The sequence below is a fragment of the Panthera pardus genome, unplaced genomic scaffold (assembly GCF_024362965.1).
Source record: "Panthera pardus isolate Hobbes unplaced genomic scaffold, ASM2436296v1 HiC_scaffold_25, whole genome shotgun sequence".
NCBI classification, from domain to species: Eukaryota; Metazoa; Chordata; class Mammalia; order Carnivora; family Felidae; genus Panthera; species Panthera pardus.
In genome coordinates this window covers 26907474-26929567 of record NW_026526821.1, presented here as the reverse complement: position 1 = coordinate 26929567, position 22094 = coordinate 26907474, and the positions used below count along the sequence as shown (strand labels likewise).

Genomic DNA, 22094 nt, shown 5'->3' with positions numbered 1-22094 from the left:
TACCAACTCATAATTTTTACCCTTTGCAGTTGTTTTTCATGGATAAATGTGCCTCTGTTTTCTGCCTGCTTTTGGTCACTTTCCAGTGCCTTCAAATGGTTGTATTATTGTATCTTGTCTACATTTTGTAATATGCACTCTTCATTACTCATTCAATACATTCATTTCTTCATTCCTTAATTCAGTAAATTTGCTCTTCATTACTCCATGTAATTTTTTTATGAGTACTTTCTTTTAGAGATTATGAAATATTTGTAGATGAAAGGTAGACATTTAGTTAGGATTCGTTTCAAAATCCAATAGAATGGATGGAAGGAAAATTGATACATGATTGGGATTGGCTGTGAGTTGATAATTTCTGAAACTGAATGATGAGTACTCACTAGTCCATTTTATTCTCACTTTTAGTTTTTTAGTATTTAGAGAGAGAGAGAGAAAGAAAGCACATGTGCATGGGAGAGAGGCAGAGAAAGAGGGAGAGAGAGGATCCCAAGCAGGCTCCACACTTTCAGTGCACATCCCGACATGGGGCTCAGTCCCACAAACTGTGAGATCATGACCTGAGCTTGAAATCAGGAGTTGGACATTTAACCAACTAAGCCACCCAGGCACCCCTCTCCTTATTTTAAAAATATGCTTGAAATTCTCTGTAATAAAGACTTAAAAATTGGTACTCTGTGCAGTAGCATGAAAGCCTGAAAATGTAATAAGTCTTTACAGTGTTTAGGACTTTTATAAAAAAAAGTGTTGAGAGAAATTAAACAAGATCTAAATAAATTGTAGGACATACCATATTTATGGATTGGGGGATCAGTATTAAAAAGATATTAGTTCTCCCTAACTGATCTATAGATTCAATGTAATATTCGTTAAAATCCTAGTGGTTTTCACTGTGGACATTGATAAACTGATGCTAAAATTTATTCAGAAATGCAAAGGTCTGAGAATAGCCAGATACTTTCAAAGTGCTAGTTGATAGCAAGACATATTATTATGAAGCTGCAGTAATTCAAGCTTTATGGTATTATCCAAGGATTAATGAGATCAGTGAAATCAAATAGAAATTCATGCACCCATCTATGGGCATGATATATGACAATGGTGTTACTGTAGACCTGTGGGGAAACAGTGCTCCCCCCCACCCCACCCTTTAAAAACAATGCTTTGCTAGTGGATATCCAGATAGAACAGAATGAAACTTGGTCCCCCTTTGCATATAAAACAGTCAGTTCTTTTTTTCTTTACATCCAGTGTTGGGGCTCAAACCCACAACCCCAAGATCAAGAGTCGTGTGCTCCTCTGACTGAACCAGCAGGGGCCCCTAAAATAGTCAATTCTGGGTGGAATTGTAGATCTAAATGTGAATGCTAAAGCTCATATAATGAAATATTGGAGAATATCTTCATGACCTTGGAACAGGGAAGGATTTTTTTTAAAATAGTATACACACAGAAAAGCACTGACCATAATGGGGAGGGGTATTGATGTATTTGAGACATTTATCTAGTCAAATGGTACCATAAAGAGAGTAAAAAGCCAACCCCCAAAGTGGGAAAAGATATTTGTGACACATAAAACCTACAGAGGGCTTATGTTCATAGTATATAAGGAATTCTTACTAATCACTCAGGAAAGGATTGACAACCCAATGGAAAACAAACAAGAGACTTGAACTAGTACTTTATCAAATAGGATAACCAAATGGCCAGTGAACATGTGAAAAGTTGCTCTGTCTCACTGGGAATCAGAAAAGCAAATTAAAACCACAGCAAGGTTTTACTGCCTACCGGCTAAATTAAAACATCTGACAGTACCAAGTGTTCAGGAGGGTGTAGAGCAATGCAGACTATAATATCAACTCGCCAGTGTAAGTAAGCATAGATTGGTACAAGCACTTTGGAAACAACTTTTAATTGATATAACCAGCGTCCTGTGACCTAACAAACGGTCTTAAAGCCTACACCCGCCAGCAACATGTGCACCTGTGCAGTGGACTGGATAAATAGTGGTACATTCCTACAGTGACTGTTATTCAGCATTAAAAATCAGTGAATTAAAGCTACATGACTCAATGTGGCTGAATCTCACAAATATAATGTTGAGTGAAATAAACAAGACAGAAAAACAATACTTGCAGTAGTCTGATTATATTACCTGAAGGTTTTTTTTTTTTAGTTTTTTTTGATGTTTATTGCTTTTGAGAGACAGCACAAGTTGGGGAGGGGTAGAGAGAGAGAGACACAGAATCTGAAGCGGACTCCAGGCTCTGAGCTGTCAGCACAGAGCCCGACATGGGGCTCAAAATCACGAACTATGAGATCATGACCTGACCCAAAGCTGGACGCTTGACCAACTGAGCCACCCAGGCACCCCTGCCAGTGTTCTACTTCTTAGCCTGGGTGGTGATTTCATGAGTCTTTACTTTGTAATCATTTAACTTAATTTTTGTTTTGTGCACATTTTGGTATGTGTTAAATATTTTACCAAAAACGGGGGCGTGACTAAAAGGAGAAAATAAACACCTTAGCTACCAGGAGATCTGATCTCAAATTTCAAGTCTGATAGCAATTTGCTATGTAACAGGGTCAAGTCACCTCATCTTTATCGACTTTCACATTTAAAAGGAGGGAGTTGTATTAGGTGATTGCCTGTGTCTTAAAAGAAAAAAAATCCGTTGCATTTAAGTACCAACATTTTATGATGAGGTTCAAAAGCTATCAGTAAGGTAAAAAGTTTTTAGAGTGGAAATAATACCACAAAACTCTTTGTAGCCATTGGCAGTTTGACATACTTTCACATTTCTGGGGCACAATTGCATATCTGTAGTAGATACATTCATTTTGGATAAATTTTGTCAATTCCTGTACCATAGGCGATCTACTAGACTCTCTGCTCAGAAGGATTTGGAACAGAAAGAAAAACATCATGTAAAAATGAAAGCTAAGAGATGTGCTACTCCTCTAATCATCAATGAAATTCCACCCTCCAAAAAAATGAAAGTGTAAGTAGCCACAGCTTCTGTCGGTTGGCATAGGTTTTACTCCTGTTTGCTCCTGTGGTTAACAGCAAACAGAATATATGGTGCTTGTTCTTATTTTTTATCAGTTAGGAATGTATTTTGCTATAAGAAATAGCCTATTCACCTCGAGTGGTTTAAAGAATAGTGATTTATTTGCTTCACAGAAGTTTGCTGTTGGCTTTGGTTCAGTGACTGAACAGTGCCAGGGCATTGTTAGCTTTTCTTTCATACTTGTTACTCAAGGTGGCAGCTCTGTGTTTCTTAGCTTCTTCCTTGTGCTTGTTGCCTCATTGTCACAAGATAGCTGCTATATATCTAAGTATCACATCCATGTTTAAGAGAAGGAGAGTATGATGAAGAGGGGCAGCACCCATATCACAAAAGTGAAAATTTTTCAGAAACCTTGGTTATACCTCAGTTGCCCTACTGTGTCGCTTGAATTCTCCCTAGTGCAAGAGAAGCTCTCAAAACAAGTACAGCCTTTGTACATTGCCACCCCAAACAAAATTAGAATTCTGTTGATAAGAAAGAAAGTGGAATAGATATTGGGAAGGCAGCTAGCTATCTGCCGTTTGTGCATTTTATGATAAGCAGTTGGAATCTCTCCCCACCCTCCTGAACCATCATCAGACAACTCTTACCTTGACTTCTGTTGGCGTTCTCAGAGTTTACTCATTTTATCCATTGGTACATACTATTGAAAGAATCTTGCAATTGAGACGTGCTTGTTGTCCGAATGAGAGAGAAAATTTAAGCCTTATGTGATAGATTTGGGGAGGAGAGTACAGCAGTGTATGCTTTAGGGAATTGAGAATATTTATTGTTTGTTCTTTTGAACTCAAGTTCTAACAAAAAAAAGAAGCCAGAGGAAGAGGAAGAAAGCAGTGCCCATCAAGATACCTCTGAAAAACATGAGTCTTCCCCAGAGAAAGCCAAGGGCCGACATACTGTGTCTTGTATACCACCTGTGAGGTATGTTTCTTTCCTGAATTTAAACTTTAGAGTCAATAGAGTAAAATTATAAGCAGGTACATCTGTAGTGTGGAGCACATGGAGCTTGGGAAACTAATAAAGCTGTAACTATGGTGAGGTGTATTGTTTTATGTCTTGGGGGATGCTCAAGTCTTAAACATTGAGGAAAATATACTATTAAAGCAAATTAAAAGGAATATAAAAGGAAAAAGTTAGTAAAAAGGTCCTTACTACCTGAATTGAACAGTTTCTATTTTACCAAGCTCCCTTCAGGTCTTTACGCAAGTAAAAAATGTATTTTTACAATCTGTGTATAAGTAACCTTTGGGATTTGTTTTCTTTGCTTGCCACAAGACTATTTCTTTTTTCTTTTTCTATACTATACTATAAAATCTTCCCATTTATCCTTTTTCAATAGCAAATACTCTATCAAATTATATTTACCATTTCCTGTTGAAAATGTAGTTACCAGTTTTTCACTATTAGAAATAATCAGCGAACATCTTTATTGGTAGGGACTTTTTTTTGAGTAGTTTCTTCAGGCTGAGGAAAGAGAAATTCCTTGATCAAGCCTAGTTTTATGGCTGTTGATATTGCCAATTTTATTTCTGAAATAAATGTATGAATTTACAATACCATCAGCTTTGAATGAATATTTTTATTTCCGTGTACCCTGTCCACATTGAATTTGTTTTTTGCATTTAAAATTGTTGAAATTTACTTGATAAAATGTTGATGGCATCAACTTATTTTAATTTTTATTTGATTGCTGATAGGATTATATTACTGTTATTGTGAACATCTTTTCCATATTTCCTCTTGGGTGGATTGTCTATTTCCTTTTCTGTTTATCTGTATGTGGTATTAGCGATAGTCTCATTGTTAAGAATGATTACTCTAAATTGAACTTTTGCTATGTGTCAGGTACTTGGGAAACACCCGATTTAATAGTCACCAAATATTCTGTGGGGATGAATATATTCCTCATTTTACAGTGGAGAAAACTGAGTCTCAGAGGGATTAAATATTTTTCTCAAGAGCACATAGGTAGAAAATGAAATGACATGGTTGGGATTTGGACTCTAGCTGGTTTCACTCCTAAGTCTCTCTTCTCCATCACAGAGTATATTTTACATATGTTAGTCTTTTGTCATATTTCTTGCAAATATTTTCCCCATTCTACTGGTATTTTAATCCTACTTTTTCTTGTGGCCTAAAAGCTGATCATTGTATAGTCAAATTTATGTCTTTTGTAATATCTTCTATAGTCAATTTTAGCTTTCTTTTTGAAAAATTTTCAATATCGTTATAACTTGTGCATCTTGGTTTTTTGTGGGTTTTTTTTTTTGTTTGTTTGTTTTCATACTGTTACATAATTAAGTCAGTATCGATTTATCAGATAATCCTTTTTGGCTTTGATGATTATTTTATCACAGGTTAAAAATCTTGTCTGTAATACCTTTAGACTGTTTTGAATCAGGAGCCTCTTTCTTCTCTCCTCTCTTACCTCCTTTACTGATTTTCCCTTTAGGCAAAAGATTCTAAAAAGTACTGAGGAGCAAGAGTTGGAGAAGAGAATGAAAATGCAACAGGAGGTGATGGAGATGCGGAAAAAGAATGAAGAATTCAAGAAACTTGCCCTTGCAGGAATAGGTCAGCTTGGCTCTGGTTGATTCTGATTTATGAGGGGTCCTTCCCATAATCTTGGTAGGGTTTTTGAAGTCTCTAAAGGATAAAAGTCTTTATTGGTTAGTAGCCAGTAGAAAAAGGTATGTTTGTTAGAAAGCTGGACATGGATATTCTTTATATCCCAATGATTGTTTCCTAGAACGTTTTATATACACCAGACTAGGGCGCCTGGCTGGCTCAGTTGACAGAGCATGTGACTCTTGGTCTCAGGATCGTGAGTTCAAGCCCCCATATTGGGCATAGAGGTTACTTAAAAAAAAATGGGGGGGGGGTATTATATACATACACCAGACCTTTTTTAGAGCGCACTGTTACTCTCTGTCTCTAACTGTAGAACTCACACCCATCTTTTGAGGCCCTTTTCCATGAAAATTTCCCTCATTTCTTCAAGGATAACTGATTCCTCTCTCCTTTTCCTTTCTAATTCTTTTTCTTTGTATTAGAAAAAGAAGGAATTACGATTGAGACAGAAGATAAAGCCATTGGGCATGCCAGTTTTTTATTGTTGTTTTCCCATTTTAATTTTAGACAGGAAAAGACAGCTGAGCGAATCCACTTGTAGCTACAGAGGACAAGTAGGACTGAGGGAGCGAAAGGGTCAGAGTTCTGCTTTGCTCTGGCATACATAGAGTTATTATTGGTGGAGTCAAAGCTATAAAGCCCTGAATACTGAGTTGAAAAAGCACCCCTGGAGTTTATAGGATTTCCTTCATAGACATGTTAAGTGTGCTTTTTAAGACAATTCATAGCCTTTCTTGTCAAAAGTATTCCAGTTACTGTGTGTCCAGAGCTATAACTACACCTAGGAGATGGGATTCTTCTCCCCTGTTCTACCTCTTTGCAGTTTGCCTCTGACCAGAGGTCCTCACACCAGTAGTGCTCAATGAATAAGGTACATATAGTAAGTAGTGTCCTTGAGCACTGATTCAAATTTGGGGCTATGTGTAGAGAGTGAACAATATTAAGATCCATGATGATAGAAATATCAAAAGGACTGGATAAAGGGGATTTACTGATATTCTCTATTCTTAGTGTTACCTGTGTGTTTTACTCTGCTTCTTACTCAGGGCAACCTGTGAAGAAATCAGTGAGCCAGGTAACCAAATCAGTTGACTTTCACTTCCGCACAGACGAGCGAATCAAACAACATCCTAAGAACCAGGAGGAATATAAGGAAGTGAATTTTACATCTGAACTGCGAAAGCATCCTCCGTCTCCTGTAAGTTGATGGGCTAAATGGATATTCTTGTTACTAATTCAGGGAGGATTTCGGGTGCAGTACTTGTGGTCACTATAATTGAGAGAAGCGTGTTTTTGAGTTAAGGTAGCTCTAAACCCTCACTTTGCCCCATTAGCTATGTGATCTTGGAGAAGTCATGTGGCCTCTCTGGGAAGCATCTTAAGTTGCTGTGAAAACTGATTTAAGGATGTACATATGGAGCTCCTGGTAACTCAGTCATTTAAGCATCTGACTCTTGATCTTGGAACAGGTCATGATCTCACATTTGTGAGATTGAACCCCTCACCAAGCTCTGCCTGACAGTGCGGAACCTGCTTGAGATATTCTTTCTCCCACTCTCTTTCTCTGCCCCTTCCCCACTTGTGCACACATGCACTTTCTCTCTCTGTCTCTCAAAATAGTTAAATAAACTTAAAAAAAAAAAAAAGAAAGAAAGAAAGCGGAGTGCATGGGTGGTTAAGCATCTGACTTCAGCTCAGGTCATGATCTCACGGTTTGTGAGTTTGAGACTGCGTCAGGCTCTGTGCTGACAGCTCAGAGCTGTAGCCTGTTTCAAATTCTGTGTCTCCCTCTCTCTGCCCCTCCCCTGCTCATACTCTGTGCCTCTTTCAAAAAATAAACATAAAAAAAAAAATAGAAAAAGAATGTACATAAAGCACTTAGAATTCTGTGTGGCAAATTGTAGGTGCCAGCTTGCTACAGCTTGTGCTCTTACAAAATTCTTGAAAAAATCTTGTGTTAACAAAGTTTTGTGCAATATATGACAGGGCTTATGGAAGAAATGGGGTTGGGGCAGACCATTTAAATCTAACAAAATGATAAGAATCCTACTTAAAAATTCTAAAAAATATTTTTTGTAAGTTTTATTTATTTGAGAGAGAGAGAGGGCACACAAGCAGGGGAGAGGCAAAGAGAAGGAGAGACAGAATCCCAAGCAGGCTCTGTACCATCAGTACAGGAACTGATGTGGGGATGCAGGGCTTGAACTCATGAACCGAGAGATCATGACCTAAGCCAAGATCAAGAGATGGACACTTAACTGACTGCTCCACCCAGGCATCCCTAAAAATTCTAATACTAAGAATGTCTTCTTGCATTTGCAGTAAGCATCATTACTTGTTGAAGTCAGTCCTTTGCAGTCTTAAAGCCTGGTGTTGTGCTTCTTCCTTTGAGATGTAGGTCCTTAAAGAGTTTTGTTTCTAATCAGAGACTAATGTTATGAAAGTTAATCATCCAAGGACTAGACTCCTTCATCACTCAGTTTTGGGGAGGATGTCTGCAGAGATTCTGATTCAGGCAGTTGCCTGACCTGATCCAGACCCAAAACCCAAATCAATTTTTTCTTAATGGGATTAAGGGTGAGGGGAATTCCTTTGCAGCTTTTTTTCCCTTCTAATTTTCAGAAAACTTGTTCTTGCTGGCTTCAAAACACTGACATGCTTGGAGAAAAAAAATCACCTTATTAACTATTACAGAACAGATAATTTGTTAAGCCCTAGATCCTTTCTCCCTTCTTTTTAATGTTTATTTTTGAGAGAAGAGAGTGAGCATGCACAGGTGCTTAAGCAGGAGAGGGGAAGAAAGAGAGGGAGACAGAGAATCCTAAGCAGGCTCATGCTGTCAGCGCAGAACCCATGAACGTGGCTTTGAGCCACATGGCTCAAACCCACAAACTGTGAGATATGACCTGAGCTGAAATCAAGAGTTGGACACTTAACCAGCTAAGCTCCCCAGGCGCCCCCCCAGCCCCTTTCTCCCTTTTTTAAAAGGTGGGAACAGACTAGTTTTAACCTTTGCTCAAGGACTGACAAATTTAGGAATAATAAGCTTGACTTTTTATTTTAAAAAAAAACATTTTTTTTTTTAACATTTCTTTATTTCTGAGAGAGAGAGCGAGAGAGCATGAGCAGGGGCGGAGCAGAGAGAGGGAGACACAGAATCCAAAGCAGGCTTCAGGCTCTGAGCTGTCAGCACAGAGCCTGATGCGGGGATTGAACTCATGAACTGGGAGATCACGACCTGAGCTGAAGTCGGACACTTAACCAACTGAGCCACCCAGGCGCCCCATAATAATCTTGACTTTACCACAGTCCTTTTTTCTTTTGATCCTCTGTGTTGAATATGTGGCTTATGGTAGATCTGAGCTCTTCCAAAACACTTCATTTGAGGACCAACTTTCTTTACAGGCTCGAGTGACTAAGGGGTGCACCATTATTAAGCCATTCAACCTGTCCCAAGGAAAGAAAAGAACATTTGATGAAACAACTTCTACGTACGTGCCCCTCGCACAGCAGGTTGAAGCCTTTCATAAACGAACCCCTAACAGATATCACTTGAGGAGCAAGAAGGATGATAGTAAGTTTCATATCAACATTATAGCTGGTTGGAGCCTCCCCTAGGATTTCATTTGCTTACATAAATTTGCCTTTAGTTGAAATCCTAGCTTTTGAACTAAAGTATGGCATATGCCTACATGCAGACAAGAAGTGCACAGTTGAGCATCTTTGTACTCCCCGCTCTGGCTATCTGTCTACTTATATACATCAACCACCTTGATCCTCCTGGTCAATAATTGGCCAGGTATTGTACCTTTGCCACTTGTCAGGGTGTATTGGTGCAGCTACTTAACTATAGAAAATGGAAGCAGTCCATTCATTCAGGGTTGTGTGCTTTTTGTTCAACCATTCAACAAATTTCACCACTATAAACCAGGTATAGCAGTGAACAAAATGGACTTGGTGCTGCTCAACATTAAGTTTCTAATTCAGTGAGAGAAACAGAGCACTATAGATTATGGTAAGTGTAACGAATGTAGAGGGACACACAAGAGTGAAGAGATGTGGGAGATAGGTAGAGCATGTCTGTAAGCTGAGAAGTCCCTGGCAGTGAAAAAAGTTGAAGAACCAGGGCAGAAAGGAGATAACCAGTGATTGACCCTGTGCCAGCAGGTGGAGGAGGGATACTTAGCTCAGGTGGAGTGCTTGTTCTTTGAAGGGAGGGTAGAAGAGAGAAGAATGGGTGCAAATGCCAAAGGGTTTGTAGGTTTGGGATGAACACATGAGAGGATTCTAATCTCTTAGCTTTTGTCTTTATGAAAATAATTACTGCAAGAAGGAAAGTAGAGAAGTTTGAGAAATGGAAGTCATGTAAAATAGTTGTCTAGAATGTAGGACTAGCATTCTGGATAAAGCAGGATTTTGTTGTTTTGCCTTTGAAGGTCTCAGTGTTTTCTGCCCTTGCATTGGCATTGTTTAGTGCAGCCAGGCAAGCTTCTTTAAATACAGCATTAATATTGTTATTATATTCCAGGGGTCATTTGTCAAACTTTAGATTACAAAAATAGTGAAATGTCTTTTTTTTATCCTAATGGAAATTTAAATATTAAACATGACTTTCCAAATAATATATGACTTCTAGAGTCTGATATGCCCTGCTTTTAGAATCTTGGTCCTGGCAAATAGAAAAAAAATTATTTCCTGCAATTAAAAAAATTTTTTTTTTAATTCCAGTATGGTTAACATATGGTGTTGTATTAGTTTCAGTTATAGTGATTCAGCAATTCTATACATTCCTCAGTGCTCATCATGATAAGTATACTCTTAACTCCCTTCACCTATTTCACCCATTTCCCACCCACCTCCCCCCAGGTAACCATCATTTTTTTTTGTCTATAGTTAAGAATCTGTTTTTTGGTTTGTCTCTTTTTGCCTTTGTTTTATTTTTTTTAATTCCATATATGAGTGAAATCAAATGGTATTTGTCTTTGATTTATTTCATTTAGCATTATATTCTCTAGATCCAACCATGTTGTTGCAAATGGCAAGATTTCATTCTTTTTTATGGCTGAGTAATATTCTGTTATATATATATCCATTCATCTGTCAGTGGACACCTTGGGCTGCCTCCATAATTTGGTATTGTAAATAATGCTACATTAAACATAGGGGTGCGTATATCTTTTCAAATTAGTGTTTTTGCATTCTTTGGGTAAATACCCAGTAGTGGAATTACTGGATCACATGGTAGTTCTATTTTTAATTTTTTGATGACCCTCTGTACTGTTTTCCACAGTGGCTCTATTAGTTTGCATTCCTACCAACAGTGCACAAGGGTTCCTTTTTCTCCACATCCTTGCTAACACTTGTGTTTCTTATGTTTTTGATTTAGCCATTCTGACAGGTGTAAGGTGATCTCTCATTGTAGTTTTTTGATTTGCGTTTTCCTGATGATGAGTGATGAACATCTTTTCATGTGTCCCTTGGCCATCTGTATGTCTTTTGTGGAGAAATGTCTGCTCATGTCTTTTGCCCATTTTTAGATTATTGGGTTTTTGTGGGTTTGTTTGTTTGTTTTGTGTGTGTTTTTTTGGTGTTGGTGTTGAGTTGTATAAGTTCTTTATGTATTTTGGATACTAACCCTTAATTGGATATGTTGTTTGCACGTATCTTTTCCCCTTCATAGGTTGTCTTTTAGTTTTGTTGTTTCCTTTGCTATGCAAAAGCTTTTTACTTTGACATAGTCCCAGTAGTTTATTTTTGCTTGTATTTCCCTTGCCTTGGCAGGCATATTTAGAAAAATGTTGCTGCGGCCAACGTCAGAGAAATTACTGTTTGTGCTCTTTTCTAGGACTTTTATGATTTCAGATCTCACATTTAGGTCCTTAATCTATTTTGAGTTTATTTTTGTGAATGGTGTATTTTCTGCAATGATTATTTAAAACTTTATGTAGTTATAAATAATTGTTATACGTATACTTGAAGGCTGACTTATTTCTAAAATTAATAGATTTGGTTTGTATCTCCTGCTGTTATGTGGCCAGATCTAAATTAGAGGACTCATTCTACGTAATTATGAAAATTGACAAGGTTGCCTCTGGTCAGGTAATCAATATTGTCTATGAATGGTAGTGATGGTCTTAAGATTGATGCTTTGACGCAGTCTTTTTACTTTCTCTATTTGACTTTCTTTGAACAGGTCGTGATGTTTTGATGTAGACGCATTTAGGAAATTCACAAAATTGGGAGTCATTACTTGATCTTTAGAAAGGCCTTATTTTAAAGCTGGAATAAACAAAAGTCTTACGTGTCAGTAATAAGCAAAATAGTTGGCATTGTGAATAGAAAGGCAGTACATGCCTGTGCAGTGATAAGGAATCCATCAGACACAAATGGATTTTAAGTTCAGAAGATGATAGTAGAGTTTAACCAAAGACTACCTTCATCATACCCCTCAGTAAAGAGTGACAGGGAAGAAGGGGCTGCATGTTTGTCAGATTGACTGACATGAGCTGAGCTGAGCGTGGAGGGCAGCCTCTCTGATTTGTCATCTCTGGGCTGCCTAGTTGAGTCAGCACCTAGAGTGTGCTGGGAGTCTTGGGAGCTAGGTGAATGTCTGTGATCTTGGTTTACAGCTCTGTTACCCTCCAAGTCTGCTGTGGTCAAGATATCCAGAGACCCACAGACTCCTGTGCTGCAAACCAAACAGCGTACAAGGCCAGTGACCTGCAAAAGTGCAGCGGATCAGGAGGCTGAGGAGCTTGAGAAACTGCAACAGTAAGTCCAACTGGCAGTATTTGAGGAAGAGTTCCAAGAATCTGCCTGCTTTCTTTTCAATCATATATATGTGCATATATATGTACATATATATGTACGTTTTGGGTTTTTTTTAGTTTTATTTATTTATTTTGAGAGAGAGAGAGTGCAAGTAGGGGAGGGCCAGAGAGAGAAAGGGAGGGAGAGAATCCCAAGCAGGCTCCATGCTGTCAGCGCAGACCCTGATGTGGGGCTTGAACTCATCAACCATGAAATCATGACCTGAGACAAAACTAAGAGTCAGACGCTTAACTGATTGAGCCACCCAGGCGCCCTTGGCTGCTTTCTTTTCAGTTCTATAATGGGGATAGTTGCTGTTTTTCTTGTCATGGGAATTTATGGCATTTGAGTTATAGGCTCTGTAGTCTGTGCCCCTGCCTCTGTGATTAAAAAATTAGAAGGGTATGGGGCGCCTGGGTGGCTCAGTCGGTTAAGTGGCCGACTTCGGCTCAGGTCATGATCTCGCGGTCCGTGAGTTCGAGTCCCGCGTCAGGCTCTGTGCTGACAGCTCAGAGCCTGGAGCCTGTTTCAGATCCTGTGTCTCCCTCTCTCTGACCCTCCCCCGTTCATGCTCTGTCTCTCTCTGTCTCAAAAATAAATAAATGTAAAAAAAAAAATTAAAAAAAAAAAAATTAGAAGGGGGGGGGGGTGGGGGGCACCTGGCTGGCTTAGTTGGTAGAGCATGGGACTTTTGATCACAGGGTTGTATGAGTCCCATGCTGGATGTAGAGTTTACTTAAAAATAAAATATTAAAAAAAAAAAAAAAAGAGAAGTGGGAATATGCAGATATCCTGGAATATAAAGTGGTAAAAACGAAGGGGGTAGGCAAACTTACTCAGGATTCCAACTAAGGAGTGTCCTCTGAACTTAGTTGAGGTAGATCCCACCCTTTATGGCTACCCAAGGGCTCATTACAGCTATTATTGGTGGGGGAAACTGGAACAAAGTGTGGTTAGCACTGGAATTTGTCTCCTGTATCCTTCTTTCATTCCTTTTTGTACTTCTTTTGAGGAGGGGCAGCTTCCTCTGGGAAGAGAAATCCCAGTCTTTAAAGTGGTAGGAGTGTTAGGATTGGCTCCTTTATTCTTTGTTCTGGAGGTAGAGACAATGGCTGTGGAATGAGTCAAAATTTTGCTGTGCTTGGGTAATCATAATAATTATTTTTCTGTTTTAGACCTGCTTTGTTGTTTGTGTAATTTTTATTTTATTAAAAAAATTTTTTTGTGGTGTCACTTAAACTCTTATCTTACAGATACAAATTCAAAGCACGGGAACTTGATCCCAGAATTCTTGAAGGTGGGCCCATCTTGCCCAAGAAACCACCTGTGAAGCCACCCACTCAGCCTATTGGCTTTGATTTGGAAATTGAGAAAAGAATCCAGGAGCGGGAGTCCAAGAAGAAATCTGAGGATGAACACTTTGAATTTCATTCTAGACCTTGCCCTACTAAAATCTTGGAAGATGTTGTGGTAAGAATGGTTAAGGCCCTGTATGCTGGCAGAAATATCCTGCTCATGACCAAATATCTCCCTGTTCACAAATGTTTGAGTAGATACTATGATCAGGGCATTGTATTAGGAACTGTAGGTGATAAGAGACAAGTCAGAGGTGGATTTTGCTCTCAGGAAACTTAAAGTCAAGTAAGGGAGACAACATGTATAAATAATATAAAATTAGAAGTAGTCTAAGAGCAGTGACAGTTAATAGTACTGTAGGAACTCAAAGGAGATAATGATTTCTTCCAGACAGGAGGTTCAGGGAATGCTCTGTGGAGGACAGAGCATATGACCCGAGTCTTCACATCGTCCTCATCATGTGTTGTCACTGTCATAGTAGCTGACACTTTCACTATGTGCTAAACGCTCCTCTAAGCCCCTTCTGTGTATTAACCCATTCATTTTAACCACAATGCCTTCAGGTGATTTACTGTAATTATCACTGGTTTCAGATGAGGCAGTTGAGGCACAGAGACGTTAAGTGGCATTCCTAGGCCATTCAGCTAGTGAATAGTGGAGCAAAGATAAGAACTCAGGCACTCTGCTCCAGAGTTCATGATCTTAATACTTCGTTATATTGCCTCTCCGTTGTATGGTAGATTTTGGACTCGTAGAAATACAAGTGAAATGGACTGGCAGAGCATTCCAGGCAGTGGAAGTAACGTAAAAGCCTAAAGGTAGAAAACACAGGGTAGCTACTGGGAAGCAGGTGGGTGGCTCATTTAAGCTACAGAAAAGAAGTACAGTATATCAAGAGGAGCAACTGGAAATGAGATTAGAGAAGTGGGTTATAATGTGATGGTGGGCATATAGTCAGGAATTTAGGGAAAACATACAATTAGGAAGAGATGCCACAAAGAATTAAAGAATCAATAATAGGGTTCATCTACATAAGTGCAAAGATGGTTTTTAGATCTATTTCTGTGCAGGTAGGGAAACACCTTCTTCCTGTATTGGACTGACTTATATCCAGGTACTAAGAACTCTCTTTTTCTGTTTTCTTTCTTTTTGCTTGCCCTTTTGAGTCACCATGGTTTTAAGTGAAACTGCATCAAAATATATTATTACCTTGGTCCGTGTACTTAGTTTTGTTGTTGTTGTTTTTTTTTTTTTAAGATTTTATTTCTTAGTAATCTCTACACCCGTCATAGTGCTTAAACTCACAACCCCAAGATCAAGAGTCGCATGCTGCTCTGACTGAGCTAGCCAGGCACTTCTGTTTATTCCATTTTCTTAGCACTAAGTCAGAAGCAATCCAAAGTTATATTTTCCAGGCTTTAAGAAAGCACAGTAATGCTTAGAAATAGTTCTTCCCCTCTTCCCACCTTTATGGCTTACTGCATATGAGACCTCTTTTCTATTCACAATGCTTTTTCCTTTTCCTTTTCTTTCGTTGACACACAAGTACTATAGGCCAAACTCTGTTGCACAAACTTCTAAGAAACCTCTTTCCACACAAGTGATCATTCTCCAAGTCCTATGCTGTCATTTGCCCTTTGTCATTACCCACTGAGGAAAATGCTCTGAATGTAACAAGGGAAATGTAGGTTATATGCAAACTTCAGAATCCTAGAGCCTAGCAGAAGGGTTCAATGTTTTCATTTTACACACTAGAAAATCAAGGCCCAGAGAAGAGAAGTTACTTCTTCAAGGCTTTTGTAACATGCATTTAGTACCTTGCTTTTAGTAACATCTTTTTCTCTAAGCTCCTGGCTTTCCCCCCTGCTACAAAGCTTTGGTTTTTATTTAATTCACTTTTACCCTTTTGATTTTTACTATATCCTTGTATCTCATATTACCAGTATTGACTTTATATATTCTTTTTTTTTTTTTTTTTTTTTTTTTTTTAAATTTTTTTTTCAACGTTTTTTATTTATTTTTGGGACAGAGAGAGACAGAGCATGAACGGGGGAGGGGCAGAGAGAGAGGGAGACACAGAATCCGAAACAGGCTCCAGGCTCCGAGCCATCAGCCCAGAGCCTGATGCGGGGCTCGAACTCACGGACCGCGAGATCGTGACCTGGCTGAAGTCGGACGCTTAACCGACTGCGCCACCCAGGCGCCCCTTTATATATTCTTAAAATTGACTAATTTTTAAAGTAATTTTATTTTTTTTTCAATGTTTATTTATTTGTTTTTGAGAGAGAGAAAATCCCAAGCAGGCTCTGTGCTGTCAGCAGATCGACCCGGGCTCAATCTCACAGACCATGAGATCATGACCTGAGCTGAAATCAAGAGTCAGATACTTAACCGACTGAGCTACTCAGACGCCCCTAAAGTAATTTTAAAGGGAGCATATAAATCATTGTGTAAATGGAAAACCAGTACTTTTTGCCATGAATAATAATACTAACAGCTAATATATGAAGCTTATTATGTGCCAAGTTTTATTCTACGCTCTTCAATTTATATAATAACTTACTTAATTCTCATAATTTATATAGTAACTTAATTCTCATAATAACTCTTGAGGTAAACACTATAGGTCCTATTATCAGTCTGTTTTATAGTTAGGAAATATAATAGTTAAATAACTTTCCCAAGATCACTAACTAGCCAGTGGCAGAGCTGGATAGATTCTAGGTATATGGTTTCAGGGTCTGTACTCTTGTATTAAAATAGAAGGTACCTTTTTAAATAGAAAGGTCTTGGGAAATATGTGACTATTAAAAAAAAAATAGTCTGCATCCCACTTAACATCCTCTTCCATGACATCTCTCTTACCTGAACTTTGATTTTAGAAACCCTGATTTAGGAAATTGGGCTGGCAGTTTGTTGTACTTTGGACATGCTAGGGTGAACTTGTATGTGGGGAAGGGTGCCTAGAGTTCGGTAAGATTTAGTTAAGTGAGATCTTAGAGTAGCCTTGTACTAGTTTATGCCTTGTTGAGAATTCTAGATAAACATATCAGCAAAGCACTAGGTAAGTAAGATGCAACTGAATTGATGTGGTACGCTCCAGGGAAGTGTTTGCCAAATCCAGCTGGTTCTCAGAATCCTCTGGGGATCTTATTACATAAACAGATTCCTGGGCCCCACCCCTGGAGTTTTGATTTGTTATGTGCAGCATAGATTAGAGAGAGCCCCAGTGAGAAATTAGTGTCTGACACACAGTAAGCAGTTATGTTGTTAATAGTAATAACTGTCATTTTCTCACATGCTCTCCTCATGCCGAGCGTTTTATGTAGATTGTTGTCTTCTTGCAACAATTCTTAAGAGGCAGGTTTTATCTTTATTCCTGTTTTTCAGATGAGGAAGAGACAATAGGAGGTATCTAGTATGCAGAGCCAGGATCTGAACCCACCATCTCCTTGAATACTTTCTTATTCTACTGCACAGTGCTAACTTACCATCATTTATTTTGGCAAACTCAGTTTTTGAGTTTGATACTGGCCATTTGCAACTCTCCCTTCTAAAAGTTCCAGTGATTGCACTTCAACTCTTGGTTTCTAGAGAAGCAAAGCATAGGAAGCATTAGGTGTATTCTTTCACCCTCTTCATTTTTTAGAAAGAGAGGCTTTGAAAGGGGAATGTAGCTTGCCCATAGGATCATTTTTAAAAGTTGCTGGTAGAATTGAGATTAGGTCCCTTAACTTCTACTTCTGGACTCTCAGAACAGAAGAGCCTGCTTCCCAGAGCCCAAATTCATCTGGTCTGTTCACCACTGTTCTTCATCCTTGCCCCTCTAGTGCTGAAGCTCTTTTTGTGTGTCCTTACGGTGTTTCTTGTGCTCTTAAACTTGTGGTTGATAGGTGGCAAGGAGACAATGGGGCTGATGAGAGATGGGCTTGGGCAGCAGTGGGCTGTGAGGCAGAGATGAAAAAAGGGCTCTTGGGGCAGAGGTGGAGTGATGAAAACCTTGAGCTCAAGGGTGTGAAATGTGAACTTGGTGCCGACATCTAGTGGGGAACCGGGGCACCACAGAGGTGGATGTGTCGGTGAGGCCAGGGAATAATTTTAGCAGTGATATTTTAGGGATGACTTGGGGAGACCAGCAGGCTTTTTTTTTTTTTTTACACCCCCCCCCCCCATACTCCCTGAGATAATATTGCTTCATAGTAATTTCCTAACTGCTCTTGTGGCAGGGCATTTGGGGCCATATCCTGCCATAGGGAGAAGTGCTCACCCCTAATACCTGCTCCCCTATCCTGGGCTGCTTTTCCTAAATGCGCCTTCTGCCTACTCACATTGCGTACTTCTAACACATATCACTTTACAGTACCTTCCCAGAGCTTCCTGTTAGGAACTTCCCCTGTTATCCTTTAGCTCCGCATTCTGCCAGATTTCCTCAGAGCACTTGTGAAAATCAGGGAATACCTGATTTGTTACTTTTTCATTGTCTCTTTCCTCCATGAGAACGTGAGCTCCCTGAGAACAGGGACTGTGCATGTCTGTCTTGTTCATTTTTTATTCCCTTGCACGTAGCATCCAATGTTGGATAACTGAGTAAGAGTAAGAGCTGAAATGCACCAGTCTATATTCTGGGAATTCAAAGATGGGAAAAACATAGCACACATCCTCAGAGCTTTCACAGTTCAATCAACATATGTTCATCGAACAATTACTACTTCTCGTAGGTACTGTGGAGAATGCAAAGGGATGTAAATGAGGACATCCCTGCCTTCAAGGAGCTTACAACTAGGAAAACTTAAAATAGTAAAACAAGGGGTGCCTGGGTGGCTCAGTCAGTTAAGCCTCTGACTCTTGATTTTGGCTCAGGTCATGATCTCATGCTTTGTGAGTTTGAGCCCTGCATCGGGCTCTGTGCTAACAGCACAGAACCTGCTTGGGATTCTCTCTCCCTGTCTCTCTGCCCCTCCCATGCTTGCATGCATTCTCTCTCTCCCTCTCTCTCAAAATAAACATTAAAAAAATTTTTTTAAATAGCAAAATAAGATGACTGTTGTTTTTAGAAACCCAGTATATGTTTATTTCTGATTGAGCCCCCAGTTGGTTGGCATTGATTGCAGTGGAGATGGGGTGTGGGTGGGTATTTGCTGCACAGTTGATATCCACAAATCACCCTTTCCTCTCCCCCAATTAATGAGGATTGAGCCCACTCATAAATACCTCTTTCGAGGCTTATTTGTTAGAGATTTCCATTGCTCTTCTTTTAAAATGCACATCTTTGGGGGCGCCTGGGTGGCTCAGTTGGTTAAGCGACCGACTTCGGCTCAGGTCATGATCTCGCAGTTTGTGAGTTCGAGCCCCTGTGCTGACAGCTCAGAGCCTGGAGCCTGCTTTGGATTCTGTGTCTCCCCCTCTCTCTACCCCTCCCCTGCTCATGCTCTGTGCCTCTCTGTCTCTCAATAATAAATAAATGTTAAAAAAAAATTAAAAAGAAAATAAAATGCACATCTCTGCTGGGTGGATGGAAAGGGTGGGGGGAAGGAAAAGAGGGATTACTTTAGAACTAAATGAATTCTCAGGTATTTATTTCTATTACTTTATGTTATGAAAATTAAAAAAAAGCATCCCAAGGCCTAGAAGGCTATCTCGTGTGCCCCGGGTTATGCAGTTGGAATCAGAACTGGGCTAGAACCAACCTCTGGCTCCTTCCTTCACATTCTTCCTGCTCCCACATACCCTGGGTGTGCTCAAGTAAGAGAGGCTGGTGGCCACCTGTCCAGGGCAGTAAAGAACAATAGGCTTTTGCTGTTGTTTTACAGTAAGCATTATTTGAAAACCCATTTCGCAGACTTTTGTCACTATGATTACAAGTTCTGCTAAATGAGATTTCACTGTGCTAGTGATCCCGGCTTTCTTTAGAAAACAGAACTTCCACAGCAGAATGAGCATTCTCTTTACAATAGTCACCTTGGCAGGGTATACATTCTTTCCAGTGATTGATACCGTACAAAGCTTTTTTGGGAAAGCTTGAAGCTTGTGGCTCATAGTCTTTTGGATCTCTTTAGCAATGGCAGGTGTTTTTATTTTAAAGATTAATTTGCTTTTAGGAGCGTATTAAATAATTTGGAACTAAAACTAAATAGTCCAAGATAATAGAGTGGAAAGTTTTGCTTAAAAGATTGGGTGTATACCTCGCATTGCCTAAAAACTGACTGTGAAGGCCATTCCAAGAAAGACATTCCAAACATGGTTTGAGCAGTGACAGCATTGTTGAGATTAAGAATAAGTCTCTTTCCCAAGTTATAAATTAGAGTCCAAGAGTTTCATTTTATTTTATTTTATTTTTTTGAGTCCAAGAGTTGTAGAGTCCAAGGTATAAATTCCGTTTTCATTTTTACTGTATTTATTCAACATTTACTGACTGCTTTATACTTGCTATGATCTTTGTTAGGTACTAGAGATTGATGGCATAATAGTCCCCACTCTCAAAGGCTAGCAGATGAACATCTAAACACACAAGTGCTATGAAGTTTCGTATGTATTGTCATAGAACCATGCACAGGGAAAGAGAGAGGTCAGTTCATAGGTTCTGGGAGTGGAGAGATCAATTGAAAGCCTTTATAAAAGAGGAGGTGCTTCCATGGAGGCTTGAAAAGAAAGCTTAGGTGTTTCCAAGCAGCTGGGGCATTTCAGAGATGACACAAAGGTGTTGAGAGAACCAGCATTAACATTTTGGCAATTGCCTGTAGTGGTTGGAGGGCAATCTGTAGGGAAGGGTGAGAGATAAGGCTGGGGAATCAGAGCACCATATTGTGAAGCGCCTTGTACTTCATGGCAAGGAACTTGTTATACTGCTATAGGTAGCATAGGAGCCATTAAAGAAATTTAAGTCAGGAAGTTATTTGATCCAATGTGTCTTAGACAAATAATTCTGACTGTATATAGAAGATGGATTAGAGGAGTGAGATGAGAAGGTGAAAGACTTACAAGGCTAGTAGGGTGGCACAGGCAGTAGGTGGTGTGGCTGGTGGAGAGGAAGCAGAGCAGAGGGCGGGGGGTGGGGGTGGGCAACATACACATGTGAATGTAACAAGGAGTGATTGAGGATGGCTTAGGGTTTTGATTTTTTTTTAATCATTTCATTTTTTCATCATTGTAAGTGTACTCTTTAACCCCCATTCCCCCACTTTCTTTCCCTCTGGTAACCATCAGTGTATTCTCTATAGTTAAGTCTTTTTCTTGGTTTGTCCCTCTCTCTTTTTTCCTTTGCTTGTTTGTTTTGTTTTTTAAATTCTACACGTGAGTGAAATCATATGGTATCTGTCTTTCTCTGACTGACTTATTTCACTTAGCATTATACTCTCTAGCTCCATACATGTTGTTGGAAATGGCAAGATATCATTCTTTTTTTGGCTGAGTAATATTTGTGTGTGTGTGCCACATCTTTCTTATCCATTTAACTATCAGTGGACACTTGGGCTGCTTCCATGGTTTGGCTATTGTATATAATGCTGCAGTTTTTATCTTTTTTTTTGTTTTAAAGAGCATGGTTTTGCTTTTTGTTAAAGTTTATTTTGAGAGAGAGAGAGAGTACGCACACATGGGCACATGTGAGCAGCGGGTAGGGGGTGAGGGTGTGCGCAGAGAGAATCCCAAATAGGCATCATGCTCAGTGCAGAGCCTGACATGGAGCTCAGTCCCACAACCGTGAGATCATAACCTGAGCCAAAATCAAGAGTCGGACGCTTAACCAGTTGAGCTACCCAGGCACCCCTTGATTATTTTTTCAATTGATCTGGTCTTCATTAAAAGACCACTTCATTAAAAAAAAAGACCAAGAGAGAAGCGTGGGTCATGATATTATGATTCATGAGTTTGAGACCCACATTGGCTCTCTGCAGCGTGGAGAAATCCTCTGTCCCGATTTCTCTCTGCCCCTTCCCCACTCATGCGCTCGCTTTCTCTCTCTCTCTTTCTCTCAAAAAATAATAAATAAACATTAAAAAAAGAGACCAAGAGATACCATTTTGTAGTTAGGATTAATTGCCAGATTTGCGATAGAGTATAAATTCTGTGAGAATTAGAAAATGGTTATGAAACGACTTTCTAAAACATGTTAGTTTTGAATGCTGTGCAAAGTATGGTACATATAATTCAGTGTGCAAAGACTTGAAATGTTGGCAGTGTTTTGGAATCTTGAAGGGAAAAATCCTCAAAGTAGTTGAATATATTAGAA

The 22094-nt window shown here is 39.3% G+C and overlaps 1 protein-coding gene across 9 annotated transcripts in view; it reads left to right on the top strand.

Moving 5' to 3' along the window:
• The window catches only part of TPX2 (TPX2 microtubule nucleation factor), a 57777-nt gene that overhangs the window by 26950 nt on the left and 8733 nt on the right, over positions 1–22094 (top strand). For all 9 annotated transcript variants that reach the window (XM_019458845.2, XM_019458847.2, XM_019458854.2 and 6 more), the window contains 7 exons: positions 2873–3001; positions 3863–3991; positions 5523–5644; positions 6748–6899; positions 9107–9275; positions 12331–12472; positions 13765–13981. In XM_019458845.2, the coding sequence (XP_019314390.1) occupies positions 2873–3001; positions 3863–3991; positions 5523–5644; positions 6748–6899; positions 9107–9275; positions 12331–12472; positions 13765–13981 (1060 nt within the window). The remainder of the gene's footprint in view (positions 1–2872; positions 3002–3862; positions 3992–5522; positions 5645–6747; positions 6900–9106; positions 9276–12330; positions 12473–13764; positions 13982–22094) is intronic.